The sequence below is a fragment of the Oncorhynchus gorbuscha genome, linkage group LG23 (genome assembly GCF_021184085.1).
Source record: "Oncorhynchus gorbuscha isolate QuinsamMale2020 ecotype Even-year linkage group LG23, OgorEven_v1.0, whole genome shotgun sequence".
Lineage (NCBI taxonomy): Eukaryota > Metazoa > Chordata > Actinopteri > Salmoniformes > Salmonidae > Oncorhynchus > Oncorhynchus gorbuscha.
This window is the reverse complement of record NC_060195.1, coordinates 15,086,255-15,107,064: the sequence shown is the minus strand read 5'-3', so window position 1 is coordinate 15,107,064 and position 20,810 is coordinate 15,086,255. Positions and strand designations below refer to the sequence as shown.

The following is a 20,810-nucleotide window of genomic DNA, read 5'->3' as shown; positions in this document are numbered from 1 at the left end:
GCAATGTCATATTCCGGAATATAAATATACTGCATAAACAGTACCAGTCAAAAGTTTGGACTCACCAACTCATTCAAGGGTTTTTCTTTATTTTGACTATTTTCTACATTATAGAATAATAGTGAAAACATCAAAACTATGAAATAACACATATGGAATCATGTAGTAACCAAAAAAGTGGTAAACTCCCTCATAGCCTGGATCCTCTCTAGGTTTCTTCCTAGGTTTTGGCCTTTCTAGTGAGTTTTTCCTAGCCACCGTGCTTCTACACCTGCATTGCTTGCTGTTTGGGGTTTTAGGCTGGGTTTCTGTACAGCACTTTGAGATATCAGCTGATGTACAAAGGGCTATATAAATACATTTGATTTGATTTGATTTTGATTAAACAAATCAAAATATGTTTTATATTTGAGATTCTTCAAAGTAGCCACCTTTTGCCTTGATGACAGCTTGGCACTCTTGTCATTCTCTCAACCAGCTTCATGAATGCTTTTCCAACAGTCTTGAAGGAATTCCCACATATGCTGAGCACTGCTTTTCCTTCACTCTGTGGTCCAACTCATCCTAAACCATATCAATTGGGTTGAGGTCGGGTGATTGTGGAGGCCAGGTCATCTGATGCAGCACTCCATCACTCTCCTTCTTGGTCAAATAGCCCTTACACAGCCTGGAGGTGTTTTTTGGGTCATTATCCTGTTGAAAAACAAATGATAGTCTCACTAAGCGCAAACCAGATGGGATGGCATATAGTTGCAGAATGACGTGGTAGCCATGATGGTTAAGTGTGCCTTTCACACCTCCTCCTCCATGCTTCACGGTGGGAACAACACATACAGAGATCATCTGTTCACTTACTCTGCATCTCAAGACACAGATGTTGGAACCAAAAATCTAAAATTTTGACTCATCAGACCAAACGACAGATTTCCACCGGTCAAATGTCCATTGCTTGTGTTTCTTGGCCCATGCAAGTCTCTTCTTATTATCGTTGTCCTTTAGTAGTGGTTTCTTTGCAGCAATTCGACCATGAAGGCCAGATTCACGCAGTCTCCTCTGTACAGTTGATGTTACTTGAACTCTGTGAAGTATTTATTTGGGCTGCAATCTGAGGTGCAATTAATTCTAATGAACTTGTCTTCTGCAGCAGAAGTAACTCTGGGTGTTCCTTTCCTGTGGCAGTCCTCATGAGACCCAGTTTCATCATAGCGCTTGATTGTTTTTGTGACTGCACTTGAAGAAACTTTAAAAGTTCTAGAAATGTTCCATATTGACTGACCTTCATGTCTTAAAGTAATGATGAACTGTCATTTCTCTTTGCTTATTTGAGATGTTCTTGCCATAATATGGACTTGGTCTTTTACCAAATAGGGCTATCTTTTGTATACCCCCCTACCTTGTCACAACACAACTGATTTGCTCAAATGCATTAACCTCTCTGGGATATGTGGCACGCTAGCGTCCCACCTGGCCAAAAGCCAGTGAAAATGCAGAGCTCCAAATTTAAATAAATTACTATAAAAATCTAACTTCCATGAAATCACACATGCAAGATAGAAAATTAAAGTTACACTTGTTGTGAATCCAAGCCAAGATTCAGATTTCAAAAATGCTTTTCGGCAAAAGCAAACTATAATATTATCTGAGGATAGCACCTCCGTCAACAAAGAGAGAGAAGCATATTTCAATCCTGCAGGCGCGACACAAAACACAGAAATAAAAATATAATTCATGCCTTACCTTTGACGAGCTTCTTTTGTTGGCACTCCAATGTGTCCCATAAACATCACAAATGGCCCTTTTGTTCGATTATTTCCGTCGATATATATGCAAAATGTCAATTTATTTGGTGCATTTGATCCAGAAAAACACCCGTTCCAACTTGCGCAACATGACTACAAAATATCTCAAAAGTTACCTGTAAAGTTTGCCAAAACATTTCAAACTTACAACTTTGTATTTGTTTACGTAAATAATTGATCAAATTGAAGACGGGATGATCTGTGTTCAATACAGGAGGAAAACAAACTGCAGCTAGCTTTCTGGTCACTCGCCTCCATCTAACATTACACTTCAAGTTACCCTCGTTCAAGATGGCCGTACTTCTTCATTACACAAAAGGAAAACCTCAACCAATTTCTAAAGACTGTTGACATCCAGTGGAAGCGATAGAAACTGGAAGAAGGTCTCTTAGAAATCTGGATTCCCAATCAAAACTGATTGAAAAGAGAGTGACCTCAAAACAAAATCTGTATAGTTTGTCCTTGGGGTTTCGCCTGCTAAATAGGTTCTGTTATACTCACAGACATGATTCAAACAGTTTTAGCAAGTGTACTGACATCTACAGCACGCTGTGTGTCACCTGAAGGCCAAGAAGATCATCAAGGTCCTCAGCCAGACATGGCCTGTTCACCCTGCTACCATTTAAAAGACAGAGACAGTACTGGTGCATCAAAGCTGGGACCGAGAGACTAAAACCAGCTTATATCTCCAGGCCATCAGACTGTTAAATAGTCACCACTAGCCGGCTTCCGCCCTGCCCTGAAGTTGGTCACTGAAGTTAGTCACTGTTACAAGCTGGCTACCACCTGGCACTCTACCATGCTTTGCACGTTCTCATTCTTAACTTCTTGGTGACAGGGGGCAGTATTTGTTGATGTTGAGGGAGAGGTTATTTTCCTGGCAAAACCACGTCAGGGCCCTCATTTCCTCCCTCTAGGCTGTCTCGTCGTTGTTGGTAATTGGTGTTGTCAGCAAATCTGATGATTGAGTTGGAGGCGTGCGTGGCCCCGCAGTCATGAGTGAAAAGGGAGTACAGGAAGGACCTAAGCCCGCACCCTTGTGGGGCCCCCAGTGTTGAGGATTAACGTAGTGGAGGTGTTGTTGCCTACCTTTTTGAACCTGGGGTCGACCCATCAGGAAGTCCAGGACCCAGTTGCATAAGGCAGGGTTCAGACCCAAGGCCGTGAGCTTAGTGCTTCATGATGACAGAAATGAGTGCTATGGGTATTAGTCATTTACTTCATTTACCTTCGTATTCTTGGGTACAAGAACAATGGTGGACATCTTGAAGCAAGTGGGGACAGCAGTCTGGGATAGGGAGAGATTTAATATGTCCATAAACTCTTCACCTGCTCTGACGCGGCTTGGGTGCCGTCTGGGCTGACAGCCTAGCGAGGGTTAACAGGCTTAAATGTCTTACTCCGTCGGCTATAGAGAACGAGACTTTACAATCCTTGTGAGCAGCGATGGCCCGCGTTGGTGGCTCTGTGTTTTCATCTAAGCGGGGAGAAGAAGGTGTTTATCTTGTCTGGGAGCAAGACGTGGGAGAGAGACATCAGTGTCCGCAATGTGGCTTTCCCTTTAGAATCCATGTTGGGCTGGAGTCTCTGCCACATACAGTGCCTTATGAAAGTATTGACCCCCTTTGGCATTTTTCCTATTTTGTTGCTTGACAACCTGGAATTAAAATGTATTTTGGGGGGTTTTGTATTATTTGATTTATACAACATGCCTACTACCACTTGAAGATGCAAAATATATTTTAATGGTAAACAAACAAGAAATAAGACAAAAAAAATAACATTTGAGTGTGCATAACTATTCACCCCCGCTAAAGTCGATACTTTGTAGAGCCACCCCTTGCAGCAATTACAGCTAGCCACTGGGATTTTTGCCCATTCTTCCAAGCAAAACTGATCCAGCTCCTTCAAGTAAGATGGGTTCCGCTGGTGTACAGCAATCTTTAAGTCATAGCACAGATTCTCAATTGGATTGAGTTCTGGGCTTTGACTAGGCCATTCCAAGACATTTAAATGAGAGTTTCTTCAACAGTACTGTATGCTTAGGGTCATTGTCCTGCTGGATGGTGAACCTCCGTCCCGGTCTCAAATCTTGGGAAGACTGAAACAGGTCACCCTCAAGAATTTCCCTGTATTTAGTACCAACCATCATTCCTTCAACTCTGACCAGTTTCCCAGTCCCTGCCGATGAAAAACATCCCCACAGCATGATGCTGCCACCACCATGCTTCACTGTAGGGATGATTTTCTCGGGGTGATGGGGGTTGTTGGGTTTGCGCCAGATATAGTGTTTTCCTTGATGGCCAAAAAGGTAAATTTGAATCTCATCTGACCAGAGTACCTTCTTCCATATGTTTGGGGAGTCTCCCACACTCCTTTTGGCAAACACCAAACGTATTTGCTTAATTTTTTCATTAAGCAATGCCTTTTTTTCTGGCCATTCTTCCAGAAAGCCCAGCTCTGTGGAGGGTATGGCTTAAAGTGGTCCTATGGACAGATACTCCAATCTCCTCTGTGGATCTTTGCAGCTCCTTCGGGGTTATCATTGGTCTCTTTGTTGCCTCTGATTAATGCCCTCCTTGCCTGGTCCGTGAGTTTTGGTGGGCGGCCCTCTCTTGGCAGGTTTGTTGTGGTGCATTATTCTTTCTATGTTTTAATAATGGATTTAATGGTGCTCCGTGGGATGTTCAAAGTTTCTGATAATTCTTTAGAACCCAACCCTGATCTGTACTTCTCCAAAACTTTGTCCCTGACCTGTTTGGAGAACTCCTTGGTCTTCATGGTGCCGCTTGCTTGGTGGTGCTCATTGCTTAGTGGTGTTGCAGACTCTTGGGCCTTTCAGAACAAGTTTATATATACTGCGATCATGTGACAGATCATGTGACACATAGATTGCACGCAGGTGAACTTTATTTGACTAATTATGTGACTTCTGAAGGTAATTGGTTGCACCAGATATTATTTAGGGGTTTCAAAGGGGCTGAATACATATGCAGGCACCACTTTTCTGTTTGATTTATTTTTTATTTTTTGAACAAGTAATTTAATTTCATTTCACTTCACCAATTTGGACTATTTTCTGTTTGTCCATTACATGAAATCCAAATAAAAATATATTTAAATTACAGGTTGTAATGCAACAAATAGGAAAAACGCCAAGGGGGATGAATACTTTTGCAAGGCACTGTACTGTGTCTTGTGTCTGAGCCGTTGAATTGCGATTCCACTTTGTCTCTGTAGTGTCGTTTTGGCTGTTTGATTGTTTATGGATATCTGTTTGTACATGTCCATGTTCCCAGTCACCTTGCCGTGGATAAATGTGGTGCTTTGCGCTTTCAGTTTTGCGTGATTGCTGGCATCTATCCGTGGTTTCTAGTTTGGATAAGTTGTAATCCTCACAGTGGGAACAACATTCTCTATGCACTTCCTGATGAACTCAGTCACCGAGTCAGTGTATACGTCAATACTATTCTCATTATGGGTAGTTGCTAAAACTTGGGTACGCACACACACGCACACATGCACGTACACACATACAAAGACCAATGCTCTCTCTCTGACAGACAGACAGACAGACAGACAGACAGACAGACAGACAGACAGACAGACAGACAGACAGACAGACAGACAGACAGACAGACAGACAGACAGACAGACAGACAGACAGACAGACAGACAGACAGACAGACAGACAGACAGACAGACAGACAGACAGACAGACAGACACATTAAGAGTAATATTTCTGGGTCTAGTACTGATTAGGTGTGAAGCATCAGTAATCAGTCAGGAAGCTGAGGATGCTGTTAGAACAGGACAGGGAAGGGAGAACTAAAATATAGAAACAGAATATTAACAACCTGAAAGACTCTAAATGTGTCCCAAATGGCTCCCTTTATAAAGCCCATAGAGCCCTGGCTAAATGTAGTGCACTACATAGGGAATAGTGTGCCATTTAACTCCCATTCTCTCTATGTTCTATCTAACTACTATTCCACAGAGGGGTGGAAAGAGCCAGAAGTTGTTTGCCATTTTTATATCTGAAGGAACTGTGAAATGGAAGAAATGTCTGTCTGTCTGTCTGTCTGTCTGTCTGTCTGTCTGTCTGTCTGTCTGTCTGTCTGTCTGTCTGTCTGTCTGTCTGTCTGTCTGTCTGTCTGTCTGTCTGTCTGTCTGTCTGTCTGTCTGTCTGTCTGTCTGTCTGTCTGTCTGTCTGTCTGTCTGTCTGTCTGTCTGTCTGTCTGTCTGTCTGTCTGTCTGTCTGTCTGTCTGTCTGTCTGTCTGTCTGTCTCTAACAGTTGAGTGCAGTAGCGAGGTGGTCTATTACTTTCTCTCCCTTCCCATTTGTGAATTCAGTCCGTTATTGAGCTGCCGTGGAGTCTGCTGTCTGATTAAAACTTCTGGATTCTCCTGGTAGAGATGGGGAGTACGCCACCCCCCCCCCCCCAACCCCCCCTACAGTCAGACACAGTTCCTAAACAACCTCCATATTATGGGGATATTCAAATGAGATTCAGGGTTTAAATGGAATGGAATGGTAGGAAGGAATTGGAATGTCCAGATGGTGGAATACCACATTATAATCTACCCTAAAGATCAGTATTGGATTTATGTTGATTATAGGATTTTCCATTTTGCACTTTTATGATGGGTTAGATTATAAAATATTGTATGCTATAGGTCTAGTAATCTTGCTGTAATCTTAATTCCTAGATTAGTTGAACTTTCGGTATTATCACAGTGAAATGTCATATTTATATACATTCATTGGTAAACATTCATTGGTAAACATTCATTCATTGGTAAACATTCTCAAGCATCTGTTTAAATAGATAGATAGACAGGCTTTCCTTTCTAAAAAAGAAGTGATCCATTCTATGGGTCTGAATTTCCTGACCTTTCATCCTCCTGACATGTTCAAGTGATGTGTAATTTAGTCTGTCTGATCCTCCAAATAAACTCAATCACCGGAGAAATGGATCAAAACAAGATTGTATGGAATTGATTTAGGTTGGGGGGGAAGGGTCAGTGTGTGTGAGTGAGTTTGTGTGTGTGAAGAATGAAGCAGTAATACTATTGAACCTCCAGTGGCTGAATCGATCCTTAGCCAGCTATCATGAGATCCCACCTGAACACTGGAGAACAGAGGGAGGGAGGGAGGGAGGGAGGGAGGGAGGGAGGGAGGGAGGGAGGGAGGGAGGGAGGGAGGGAGGGAGGGAGGGAGGGGGAGGGAGGGAGGGAGGGAGGGAGGGAGGGAGGGAGGGAGGGAGGGAGGGAGGGAGAGGGAGAAGAGAATGGCGTATGAAGGTATTGAGAGAGAGAGAGAGAGAGAGAGAGAGAGAGAGAGAGAGAGAGAGAGAGAGAGAGAGAGAGAGAAAGAGAGAGAGAGAGAGAGAGAGAGAGAGGGACAGAGAGAGAGAGAGAGAGAGAGAGAGAGAGAGAGAGAGAGAGAGAGAGAGAGAGAGAGAGAGAGAGAGAGGACAGAGAGAGAGAGAGAGAGAGAGAGAGAGAGAGAAAAGGGGTGAGAGAATCAGAACAGGTGTCCCTGTTCCTCCCTCATAATACAGGAAGATAGATCACTGGCTGTCCAAACCTTCATCCATTTGTCCTCTTACCCTCGCTTACATACTCTCCCCGCTCCTCCTCCCCCTCCCTAACTCATACATACTCCCCCGCTCCTCCTCCCCCTCCCTAACTCATACATACTACCCCCGCTCCTCCTCCCCCTCCCTAACTCATACATACTCTCCCCCTCCTCCTCCCCCTCCCTAACGCATACGTACTCTCCCCCTCCTCCCTCCCCCTCCCTAACTCATACTCTCCCATTTCCTCCTCCCCCTCCCTAACATACTCTCCCCTCTCCTCCTCTTCCTCCTCCCTCCCTAACTCATATCCTACCCTCTATTCCAGTTAAATATGAAGCGTTGTGGATGTTGGTGTGGATGTGGCTTCATGAAGCTTCCATGTGTATTGATCCTAATGATGGAGCTGATCGAGTTGATTGGGAGGTGAATCCGAACAGTGGCTGATTATAAAGTTAATGATATTTTCATGTTTACTGGTTAGGATTGGGTCTTATCTCTATCTCTCTCTCTCTCTCTCTCTCTCTCTCTCTCTTGCCCTATCTATCTCTCTCTCTGTCTGTCTGTCTTGCCCTCTCTCTCTCTCTCTCTCTTGTCCTATCTCTCTCTCTCTCTCTCTCTCTCTCTCTCTCTCTCTCTCTCTCTCTCTCTCTCTCTCTCTCTCTCTCTCTCTGTCTGTCTTGCCCTCTCTCTCTCTCTCTCTCTCTCTCTCTCTCTGTCTGTCTTGCTCTCTCTCTCTCTCTCTCTCTCTCTCTCTCTCTCTCTCTCTCTCTCTCTCTCTCTCTCTCTCTTTCTGTCTGTCTTGCCCTCCCTCTCTCTATCTTGCCCTCTCTCTCTATCTTGCCCTCTCTCTCTATCTTGCCCTCTCTCTCTATCTTGCCCTCTCTCTCTCTATCTTGCCCTCTCTCTCTCCCTCTCTATCTTGCCCTCTCTTTCTCTCCCTCTATCTTGCCCTCTATCTACGTAGCTTTTCATATCTAAAAGGTTATTTTCTAACATATCCTGCGTCATAATATCTTGTGAAAAACCATAGACCCTGAGCTGGTTAGTGTAATAAGCACACAGGACTAATCCTAGTCTGAATCCTACTTACGACTTAAAGGGTTCATAGTAGTCAAAATGATGTCTACTGTTATTTCTCTGTAATATTTAAAGATGTGGTTTTCTCATTGTTTTGGCGTGATTCATATCCTTACCAGCTGGCCTGTACTGATGTTTCACTCTGCCCTAGTCTTGGTCTCATCTCCCTCTTTTCTCAGTTTATCTCCCCAGGCTCCCATTTGCCTATGCCGAGGTCAAACGCTCTCCTCATATGACATATGTTTTACTTCTCTCTGTCCATATCATTGTGTAAAATGGAAACAGCAAAATGAGATGGGGAGGGAGAAAGAGAGAATCATATCAAATCAAATTTTGCTTGTCACATGCGTCGAATTCAATGTTCACTCTGGTACAGAGTCAATGTGGAGACTATATAAAGGGGGTACCAGTACAGAGTCTATGTGGAGGCTATATACAGGGGGTACCGGTACAGAGTCAATGTGGAGGATATATACAGGGTGTACCGGTACAGAGTCACTGTGGAGGCTATATACAGGGTGTAACAGTACAGAGTCAATGTGGAGACTATATACAGGGTGTAACAGTACAGAGTCAATGTGGAGACTATATACAGGGTGTAACAGTACAGAGTCAATGTGGAGACTTTATACAGGGGGTACTGGTACAGAGTCAATGTGGAGGCTATATACAGGGGGTACTGGTACAGAGTCAATGTGGAGGCTATATACAGGGGTACCAGTACAGAGTCAATGTGGAGGCTATATACAGGGGTACCAGAACAGAGTCAATGTGGAGGCTATATACAGGGGGTACCGGTACAGAGTCAATGTGGGGGCTATATACAGGGGGTACCGGTACAGAGTCAATGTGCGGGGCACCGGTTAGTTGAGGTAATATATACATGTAGGTAGAGTTATTAAGGTGACTATGCATAGATAATAAACAGAGAGTAAGTACCATGATAGAGACAGAGATAATGAGAGAGAGAGGGAGATGATCCACACTCAGACACTTTATTGTACAGTGGCTTGCGAAACTATTCACTCCCTTTGGCATTTTTCCTATTTTGTTGCCTTACAACCTGGAATTAAAATTGATTTTTGGGGGGTTTGTATCATTTGATTTACACAACATGCCTACCATTTTGAAGATGAAAAATATTTTTATTGTGAAACAAGAAATAAGACAAAAAAAACAGAAAACTTGAGCGTGCATAACTATTCACCCCCCTAAACTCAATACTTTGTAGAACCACGTTTGGCAGCAATTACAGCTGTAAGTATCTTGGGGCATGTTTACATAAGCTTGGCACATCTAGCCACTGGGATTTTTGCCCATTCTTCAAGGCAAAACTGCTCCAGCTCTTTCAAGTAGGATGGGTTCCGCTGGTGTACAGCAATCTGTAAGTCATACCACAGATTCTCAATTGGATTGAGGTCTGGGCTTTGACTAGGCCATTCCAAGACATTTAAATGTTTCCCCAGTCAAGCGTTGCTTTAGCAATATGCTTAGGGTCATTGTCCTGCTGGATGGTGAACCTCCGTCCCAGTCTCAAATCTCGGGAAGACTGAAACATGTCACCCTCAAGAACTTCCCTGTATTTAGCGCCATCCATAATTTATTTAGTTCCTGCCGATGAAAAATATCCCCACCGCATGGTGGTGGCAGCATGGTGGATGATTTTCTCGGGGTGATGAGAGGTGTGGGTTTGCACCAGATATATAGTTTTCCTTGATGGCATAAAAGCTCAATTTTAGTCTCGTCTGATCAAAGTACCTTCTTCCATATGCTTGTGGAGTCTCCCACATGCCTTTTGACGAACACCATAATCCAGGTAGATGTGGCAAAGGTACAGGATGTCAGGCAGGCTCAGGGCAGACAGAAAAGGTCAAAACCGGGAAGGCGAGGCGTAGGGCGATCCGGATGGAGGCGATGGAAATCCCTCAACATTAATGGATCCAAGATGTCCCCCACCATTACCCAGCACCTCTCCTCCGGACAGTACCCCTCCCAGTCCACGAGGTACTGCAGGCCCCTCACCCGGCGTCTAGAGTCCAGAACAGCACGTACTGTGTACGCCGGGGACCCCTCAATGTCAGAAACCTACCCACCTCCTGGTTCACTCGCTCCACCTGCCCATTACTCTCAGGGTGATAACCCGAGATCAGGCTGACTGAGACTCCCAGACGCTCCATAAACACCCTCCACATTCGGGACGTGAACTGGGGTCCCCGATCAGAAACGATGTCCTCAGGCACCCCGTAGTGCCGGAAGACGTGGGTAAATAGGGATAGGGCCCCCGCAGTCTGTAGGGCCGTAGGAAGACCGGGCAATGGGAGGAGACGGCAGAACTTAGAAAATCGATCCACAACAACCAGGATCGTGGTGTTCCCCTGAGACGGGGGAAGATCGGTAAGAAAGACAACCGACAGATGAGACCACGGCCATTGTGGAACAGGGAGGGGCTGTAACTTCCCTCTAGGCAGGTGCCTAGGAGCCTTACTCTGAGCGTACACCGAACAGGAAGAGACATAGAACCTCAAGTCCTTAACTAAGGTGGGCCACCAGTACTTCCCCCTAAGACGGCGCACTGTCCTCGTCACACCAGGATGACCCGAAGAGGGTAGCCTGTGAGCCCACTGAATCAATTGATCACGGACACCAAGCGGTACGTACTTAAGCATGTAGGACATTGTAGAGGCATAGGTTCCAACCTTAACTCCCGCTCAATGTCCGCGTCCACCTGGGAGTAGGACCGATGGGAGTAGGATCGATGGGCCGATCCTCTGTGTCATAGAGCCGGGACAGCGCGTCGGCCTTTGTGTTGAGGGAACCTGGTCTATACGAGATAGTAAACCTAAATCTGTTGAAAAACATGGCCCACCTTGCCTGACGAGGATTCAGTCTCCTCGCTGCCCCGATATACTCCAGATTACGGTGGTCAGTCCAGATGAGGAAAGGGTGCTTGGCCCCCTCAAGTCAGTGCCTCCACACCTTCAGGGCCTTTGCCACAGCTAACAACTCCCGGTCCCCCACATCATAGTTTCGCTCCGCCGGCCCGAGCTTCTTCGAAAAGAAAGCGCAAGGGCGGAGCTTCGGTGGCGTGCCCGAGCGCTGGGATAGCACGGCTCCAACCCCAGCCTCGGACGCGTCCACCTCCACTATGAACGCCAAATAGGGGTCCGGATGCGCCAACACGGGAGCATCAGAAAAACAGCGCCTTCAAAAGATTGAAAGCTCTGTCCACTTCTGCTGACCACCGTAAACGCGCCGCCCCCCCTTCAGCAGTGAGGTAATGGGAGCCGTCACCTGACCAAAACCCCGGATAAACCTCCGGTAGTAATTGGCAGACCCTAAAAACCGCTGCACCTCTTTTACCGTGGTCGGTGTTGGCTAATTTCGTACAGCCTTAACGCGGTCACACTCCATCACCACCCCCCGAGGTGGAAATGCGATAACTCAGGAAGGAGACGGCTTGTTTGGAGAACACACATTTATCAGCATTAACGTATAGGTCATCCTCCAGCAGTCGCCCAAGCACCTTGCGCACCAGAGACACATGCACGGCGCGCGTGTGGCAGAATAGATCAGGATATCATCAATATACACCACCACACCCTGCCCATGCAGATCCCTGAGAATCTCGTGTACAAAGGATTGCAAGATGGCTGAAGCATTCTTTAACCCATACTGCATGATGAGGTACTCATAATGGCCAGATGTGGTACTAAACGCAGTTTTCCACTCGTCTCCCTCCCGAATATGCACCAGATTATAAATGCTCCTGAAGTCCAGTTTCGTGAAAAAACGTGCTCCATGAAATGATTCTACTGCCGCAGCGATTAGAGGTAGCGGGTAACTAAACCCCACTGTGATCGAATTTAGACCTCGATAATCAATGCACAGACGCAGACCTCCCTCCTTTTTTTTCACAAAAAAAGAAACTCGAGACGGGTGACGTGGAGGGCCGAATGTACCCCTGTCCCAGAGATTCAGTGACATATGTCTCCATAGCCAACGTCTCCTCCTATGACAATGGGTACACATGACTCCTGGGAAGTGCAGTGTTTACCTGAAGGTCTATCGTGCAATCCCCCTGTCGATGAGGTGGTAATTTAGTTGCCCTCATCTTACAGAAGGCGATAGCCAACTCGGCATACTCAGTGGGAATGTGCACAGTGGAAACCTGCTCTGGACTCTCCACCGACGTGGCACCGATGGAAACTCCCATACACCTACCTGAACACTCCTCTGTCCACTCCTGGAGAGCCACCTGTTTCCATGAAATCCTGGGATTGTGACTGGCCATCCAGGGAACCCCCAGCACCACTGGAAACGCAGGTGAATCGATAGGGAATAGACTAATCCGCTCCCTATGATCCCCCTGCATTACCATGTCCAGTGGAACCGTGGCCTCCCTGACCAGCCCTGACCCTAACGGTTGGCTATCTAAGGAGTGCACAGGGAAGGGTGGATCTATCGGCACCAGCGGAATCCCCGGCTTACGGACGAGTCCGCGATCCATAAGGTTCCCAGCTGTGCCTGAATCGACTAGCGCCTTATTGCTGGAGCGAGGGAGAAAACTCAGAACTTTTTTTAATACAAACATGTGACCAACAGAGAGCTCTGGGTGAGTTTGGTGCTGACTCACCTGGGGTGACCGAGAAGTGTTCTGCCTGCCCTCTCGACTCCCAGACGGGCTCCTCCAGCACCCGTCCAGCACTGGTGCAGGAGGAGCTTCCTCCTCCGGTACCCTCGATGCGGCCCCCCCTAACTCCATAGGTATGGGAGCGGGAGGGCCAGGAGGTGGAACTGACAAGACCCTTTCTGAACGCTCACGGGAAGCTAGCAGATTGTCGGATCGACATGTATATGAGTTCATTGAGGGAGAGACAAGCTAGCAGCCTTCGGCCGGTAGTGGTCCATCAGGGCCCTGTCATTCCACCATCCAGCCAAGGTCCGGAACTCCAGCGCGCTCCTCCATCGATGGAAGGGGGATGGCAGCTGCTCCTGCTGACTTATATATATGCCATTTAGCAGACGCTTTTATCCAAAGCGACTTACAGTCATGTGTGCATACATTCTACGTATGGGTGGTCCCGGGGACTTCATGTGTAGGTGTGGGCTTCTGTAACACTCTCTATGCGTAGTGGGTGTGGAGTCAGGTGCAGGAAGTAGAGTGTAACGAACAATGTTTTATTCTGCCGCAGTGAAAATATTCACGCCAAATCACCAGGTGCAAATATGTACAAGACCGGCCCAAAACCCAGGACCCAAGCAGTCCGGAGAAAAACAAAGGAGATCGCACAACCACAAACATGAACAGAGGAAAAATAAGCCCACAAAGAGGGCATTACCGGCTTAAATAGCCCAACTAAAACAAGAAAGGTGTAACCAATAAGACAAAACCAACAGAAAAGGGAAAAGGGATCGGTGGCAGCTAGCCGGTGACGACGACCGCCGAGCGCTGCCCGAGCGCTGCCCGAACAGGAAGAGCAGCCACCTTCGGTGGGAGTCGTGACAGGTGTGACAGTTTGTTTTGCAAGTCAAATCAAATCAAATTGTATTTGTCACATACACATGGTTAGCAGCTGTTAATGAGAGTGTAGCAAAATGCTTGTGCTTCTAGTTCCGATCATGCAGTAATATCTAACAGGTAATCTAACCTAACAATTTCACAACAACTACCTTATACACACAAGTGTAAAGGAATGAATAAGAATATGGACATAAAAATATATGAATGAGCGATGGCCAAACGGCATAGGCAAGATGCAGTAGATGGTATAGAGTACATTATATACATATGAGATGAGTAATGTAAGGTATGTAAACATTATATAAAGTGGCATTGTTTAAAGTGGCTAGTGATACATTTATTACATCAATTTTTCATTATGAAAACCTGTCTAGGACACACGTTTCGCTAGTATGTATGCTATTTTTGTATTCTATAGTTGGAGACCTGGCCACTAACAGCTGGTTTGCACGGGTTGACCCGGAGTCGGGCAGGGGGTTCCTTTTTGTGTGAAATTGTCATTCATGTTTTTTCTGTGCGTCTGGTTAATGCCATTAATGTCTCTGTTGGAATGCCTGTGTGAGAGGTTGTGGGTGGGTTTTACTGTTGGAATGCCTGTGTGAGAGGTTGTGGGTGGGTTTTACTGTTGGAATGCCTGTGTGAGAGGTTGTGGGTGGGTTTTACTGTTGGGATGCCTGTGTGAGAGGTTGTGGGTGGGTTTTACTGTTGGAATGCCTGTGTGAGAGGTTGTGGGTGGGTTTTACTGTTGGGATGTTTATAATGGGATACAGGTATTCAAATAAGGAGAAGGCCAGATGTGTTTTGTTGAACTTTCTGTTTGCTCAGGCGAAGTTGGCTCTTTGGCTAACAAGGAGGAAAAGGGTCAAAGATGGGGGTATAACAGACCCTTTACTATCATTTAATGGGATATCAAATCAAATCAAATCAAATGTATTTGTCACATACACATGGTTAGCAGATGTTAATGCGAGTGTAGCGAAATGCTTGTGCTTCTAGTTCCGACAATGCAGTGATAACCAACAAGTAATCTAACTAACAATTCCAAAACTACTGTCTTATACACAGTGTAAGGGGATAAAGAATATGTACATAAGGATATATGAATGAGTGATGGTACAGAGCAGCATACAGTAGATGGTATCGAGTACAGTATATACATATGAGATGAGTATGTAGACAAAGTAAACAAAGTGGCATAGATAAAGTGGCTAGTGATACATGTATTACATAAGGATGCAGTCGATGATGTAGAGTACAGTATATACGTATGCATATGAGATGAATAATGTAGGGTAAGTAACATTATATAAGGTAGCATTGTTTAAAGTGGCTAGTGATATATTTACATCATTTCCCATCAATTCCCATTATTAAAGTGGCTGGAGTTGGGTCAGTGTCAATGACAGTGTGTTGGCAGCAGCCACTCAATGTTAGTGGTGGCTGTTTAACAGTCTGATGGCCTTGAATCTGTTTTTCAGTCTCTCGGTCCCAGCTTTGATGCACCTGTACTGACCTCGCCTTCTGGATGATAGCGGGGTGAACAGGCAGTGGCTCGGGTGGTTGATGTCCTTGATGATCTTTATGGCCTTCCTGTAACATCGGGTGGTGTAGGTGTCCTGGAGGGCAGGTAGTTTGCCCCCGGTGATGCGTTGTGCAGACCTCACTACCCTCTGGAGAGCCTTACGGTTGAGGGCGGAGCAGTTGCCGTACCAGGCGGTGATACAGCCCGCCAGGATGCTCTCGATTGTGCATCTGTAGAAGTTTGTGAGTGCTTTTGGTGACAAGCCGAATTTCTTCAGCCTCCTGAGGTTGAAGAGGCGCTGCTGCGCCTTCTTCACGACGCTGTCAGTGTGAGTGGACCAATTCAGTTTGTCTGTGATGTGTATGCCGAGGAACTTAAAACTTGCTACCCTCTCCACTACTGTTCCATCGATGTGGATAGGGGGGGGTGTTCCCTCTGCTGTTTCCTGAAGTCCACAATCATCTCCTTAGTTTTGTTGACGTTGAGTGTGAGGTTATTTTCCTGACACCACACTCCGAGGGCCCTCACCTCCTCCCTGTAGGCCGTCTCGTCGTTGTTGGTAATCAAGCCTACCACTGTTGTGTCGTCCGCAAACTTGATGATTGAGTTGGAGGCGTGCGTGGCCACACAGTCGTGGGTGAACAAGGAGTACAGGAGAGGGCTCCGAACGCACCCTTGTGGGGCCCCCGTGTTGAGGATCAGCGGGGAGGAGATGTTGTTGCCTACCCTCACCACCTGGGGGGCGGCCTGTCAGGAAGTCCAGTACCCAGTTGCACAGGGCGGGGTCGAGACCCAGGGTCTCGAGCTTGATGACGAGCTTGGAGGGTACTATGGTGTTGAATGCCGAGCTGTAGTCGATGAACTGCATTCTCACATAGGTATTCCTCTTGTCCAGGTGGGTTAGGGCAGTGTGCAGTGTGGTTGAGATTGCATCATCTGTGGACCTATTTGGGCGGTAAGTAAATTGGAGTGGGTCTAGGGTGTCAGGTAGGGTGGAGGTGATATGGTCCTTGACTAGTCTCTCAAAGCACTTCATGATGACGGAAGTGAGTGCTACGGGGCGGTAGTCGTTTAGCTCAGTTACCTTAGCTTTCTTGGGAACAGGAACAATGGTGGCCCTCTTGAAGCATGTGGGAACAGCAGACTGGTATAGGGATTGATTGAATATGTCCGTAAACACACCGGCCAGCTGGTCTGCGCATGCTCTGAGGGCGCGGCTGGCGATGCTGTCTGGGCCTGCAGCCTTGCGAGGGTTAACACGTTTAAATGTCTTACTCACCTCGGCTGCAGTGAAGGAGAGACCGCATGTTTTCGTTGCAGGCCGTGTCAGTGGCACTGTATTGTCCTCAAAGCGGGCAAAAAAGTTATTTCGTCTGCCTGGGAGCAAGACATCCTGGTCCGTGACTGGGCTGGGTTTCTTCTTGTAGTCCGTGATTGACTGTAGACCCTGCCACATGCCTCTTGTGTCTGAGCCGTTGAATTGAGAGTCTACTTTGTCTCTGTACTGACGCTTAGCTTGTTTAATGCTTGTTTAATGCTATTCCCTTGCGGAGGGAATAGCTGCACTGTTTGTATTCGGTCATGTTGCCAGACACCTTGCCCTGATTAAAAGCAGTGGTTCGCGCTTTCAGTTTCACGCGAATGCTGCCATCAATCCACGGTTTCTGGTTAGGGAATGTTTTAATCGTTGCTATGGGAACGACATCTTCAACGCACATTCTAATGAACTCGCACACCGAATCAGCGTATTCGTCAATATTTTTATCTGACGCAATACGAAACATGTCCCAGTCCACGTGGTCTCTGCACGCCTTGGGGTAACATTTGAGTTCTATAAAATATAAAAAGTTTGGAGATGTTTCAGGAGATATGGTGTGTTGGGGGGCTGTCTGTATAGCTGGGGAAGATGTTTCAGGAGATATGGTGTGTTTGGGGGCTGTCTGTATAGCTGGGGAAGATGTTTCAGGAGATATGATGTGTTGGGGGGCTGTCTGTATAGCTGGGAAGATGTTTCAGGAGATATGGTGTGTTGGGGGGCTGTCTGTATAGCTGGGGAAGATGTTTCAGGAGATATGGTGTGTTGGGAGGGCTGTCTGTATAGCTGGGGAAGATGTTTCAGGAGATATGGTGTGTTTGGGGGCTGTCTGTATAGCTGGGGAAGATGTTTCAGGAGATATGGTGTGTTGGGGGGCTGTCTGTATAGCTGGGGAAGATGTTTCAGGAGATATGATGTGTTGGGGGGCTGTCTGTATAGCTGGGGAAGATGTTTCAGGAGATATGGTGTGTTGGGGGGCTGTCTGTATAGCTGGGGAAGATGTTTCAGGAGATATGATGTGTTGGGGGCTGTCTGTATAGCTGGGGAAGATGTTTCAGGAGATATGTGTGTTGGGGGCTGTCTGTATAGCTGGGGAAGATGTTTCAGGAGATATGATGTGTTGGGGGCTGTCTGTATAGCTGGGGAAGATGTTTCAGGAGATATGGTGTGTTGGGGGCTGTCTGTATAGCTGGGGAAGATGTTTTGTATATACTGTTGTGGAAGTGGTGAGGTTTTGGTTATTGTGATGTGTTGTTTCGAGGGGTAGAGGGCAAGGTGAGTAAGGTGCCTGTATGCAGTACTGCAGTACAGGATATATTTTGGGTGTTTTATTTTAGGGGGGGGGGGGGGTTTAATGCCATGAGAATGTTTCATTAAAGAAAGACTAAGTTTTAAAAAATCTCTCTCCATCTCTCTCTCTCTCTCTCTCTCTCTCTCTCTCTCTCTCTCTCTCTCTCTCTCTCTCCATAGCGTTGAATGAGCCCACTATAGATTACGGCTTCCAGAGGCTGCAGAAGGTCATCCCCAGACATCCAGGAGACCAGGAGAGACTACCTAAGGTCAGTACACACACACACACACACACACACACACACACACACACACACACACACACACACACACACACACACACACACACACACACACACACACACACACACACACACACACACACACACACACACACACACACACACACACACACACACACACACACACACACACACACAGGAGGAGAAGGGAGGAGAAGGGGTAGGAGAGGTATACAGGTGATCCATCATGGTTCAGTCAGCTGGGGATCGAAGAACTGCCCAGCTGGGCGTTATTACTGACCACACACACATATTTGTGCGCTGAGCTTGATTGCTCGTCCAGCACCGAGAGACAGCGGGGGAGAGGAGAGCAAACAGGTGTAGGAGGTTAAGAGAGAAATCACCTCTCCCTCACTCTGGGTCATGTCTGGTGGTAAGGTCTGTGGAACAAATCAGCACACCTATTGAGATGCTTGATACATATGGCCCCTGATCTTTGGACTAACAACCCCCTGTATCTCCTCCCCTTCACTCTCTCTCTCTCTCTCTCTCTCTCTCTCTCTCTCTCTCTCTCTCTCTCTCTCTCTCTCTCTCTCTCTCTCTCTCTTTATATATAAATATATATATATATATATATATATATATATATATATATTTCTCTCTCTCCATCCCTCCCTCCCCCCTCTCTTTCCTTCCTCCAATAAATGAACAGAGGTAGCTCAGGAGGTTGGTGGCATCTTACTTGAGGAGAACAGGCTTGTGGTAATGACAGAAGTGGAATAAGTGGAATGGTGACGAATACATCAAACACATGGTTTCCATGTGTTTAATGACATTCTATTTGCTCTGTTCCCGCCATTATTATGAGCTGTCCTCCCCTCAGAAGCCTCCACTGGTAGGTAGGTTGGTAGGTAGGTCTGTAGGTACGTTGGTCGGTAGGTACGTTGTTCGGTAGGTAGGTAGCAGGCAGGCCTGCTTGTTCATTTTACCTCTATTGAGTCTTTATTGAGCTAACAACAATGTGTTGTTGACCGCGCTTCTGGCAACAACTGAACTTAATCATTGCAGAGAAACAAGAACTGTGTTCCAAACGGTACCCTATTCCCTATGCAGAGCACTACTTTTGACAACTGTCCATTGGATCAAAAGTAGTGCACTAAATAGGGATTAGGGTGTCATTTGGACATAGACTCAGTAGGAACTTGTCTCTTGTATCCTCTGAAACAGGTGTCCCCTCTACATATTATTACTTAAAAAGGGTTCTTAAATTAATCTTCCCTCCTTAAATTCCATCTGGCTGGTGGCTAGGTTCCGTCTGGTTTGTCAAGGTTCCGTCTGGTTTGTCAAGGTTCCGTCTGGTGTGGCTAATGATTCCGTTGACCGCCAGATGACAGCAGGCCAGAGGTCTGGATCAGGTTCCCTTCCTGTTTATATCAGGCCCTCACAGCCTTTACAGGAAGAGTCCCTACACACACACACACACACACACACACACACACCATATGCACGCCCACACACACACACAGTCCAGGAAATGTTTTACGGTAAGCGGTACTATCTATGGACATAGAGCAGCTAACAACATTTCTGTGATTATCTTTAGAGTGACTCTGGACCCCAGTCCTCATAATCACTTTACTAACTCAACAGACCCCAGGACTAAACAGACAGACAGAACAGGGGATGAGAAGAAAGATAGAGAGAGAGAGAGAGAGAGAGAGAGAGAGAGAGAGAGAGAGAGAGAGAGAGAGAGAGAGAGAGAGAGAGAGAGAGAGAGAGAGAGAGAGAGAGAGAGAGAGAGAGAGAGAGAGAGACAGAGAGAGACAGAGAAATGGAGATGGGGAGAGACTTAGGGGATAAAGATACTGAGATGAAGAGATGGGAAGGAGAGAGAGGAAGGGAGGGAGGGAGTAGTGCTCTCCTCTTTATAGCACACAGTGGGGGTTCTGTCTGTGCCCTAATACTCTTCCCTCATTTCCCCTCCTCCTCCTCTCCTCCCTCCATCCGTCCATCTAGTCATCCCTGGGAGGCATGGGGTGTCGAGGAAAAGAAGGGAACGCAGGGAGAGGAGAGAGAGAGAGCATACATACTAAAGATCCACTTATCTTCCCTGGGACCCCATGTCTCTCAATCACCTAGAGCGGACTGACAAGATGGGACTCCACTCTCTATCTACCCATTTCACCCCCCCATACATATCTCTCTCTCTCTCACTCTCTCTCCTTCCCCCGCTCCCCCTCTCTCTCCTTCCCCCGCTCCCCCTCTCTCTCCTTCCCCCGCTCCCCCTCTCTCTCCTTCCCCCGCTCCCCCTCTCTCTTGTATACATCTAGTAATGGGAAGGTAACACAGAAGCAGAATTCATTGAGTGAATTTAGCACCTTTGACGGCGCTTCACACTCTTTATTGCTTTGCTGACCCTCCTGGCATGTCCTGTGTGTGTGTGTGTGTGTGTGTGTGTGTG

The 20,810-nt window shown here is 46.7% G+C and overlaps 1 protein-coding gene across 2 annotated transcripts in view; it reads left to right on the top strand.

Annotated features, from left to right (window-relative positions):
* LOC124011476 (transcription factor COE1-A-like) overlaps positions 1–20,810 on the top strand; it is a 128,043-nt gene that overhangs the window by 92,889 nt on the left and 14,344 nt on the right. For both annotated transcript variants that reach the window (XM_046324906.1, XM_046324905.1), the window contains exon 11: positions 18,288–18,376. In XM_046324906.1, coding sequence (XP_046180862.1) covers positions 18,288–18,376 — 89 coding nt within the window. The remainder of the gene's footprint in view (positions 1–18,287; positions 18,377–20,810) is intronic.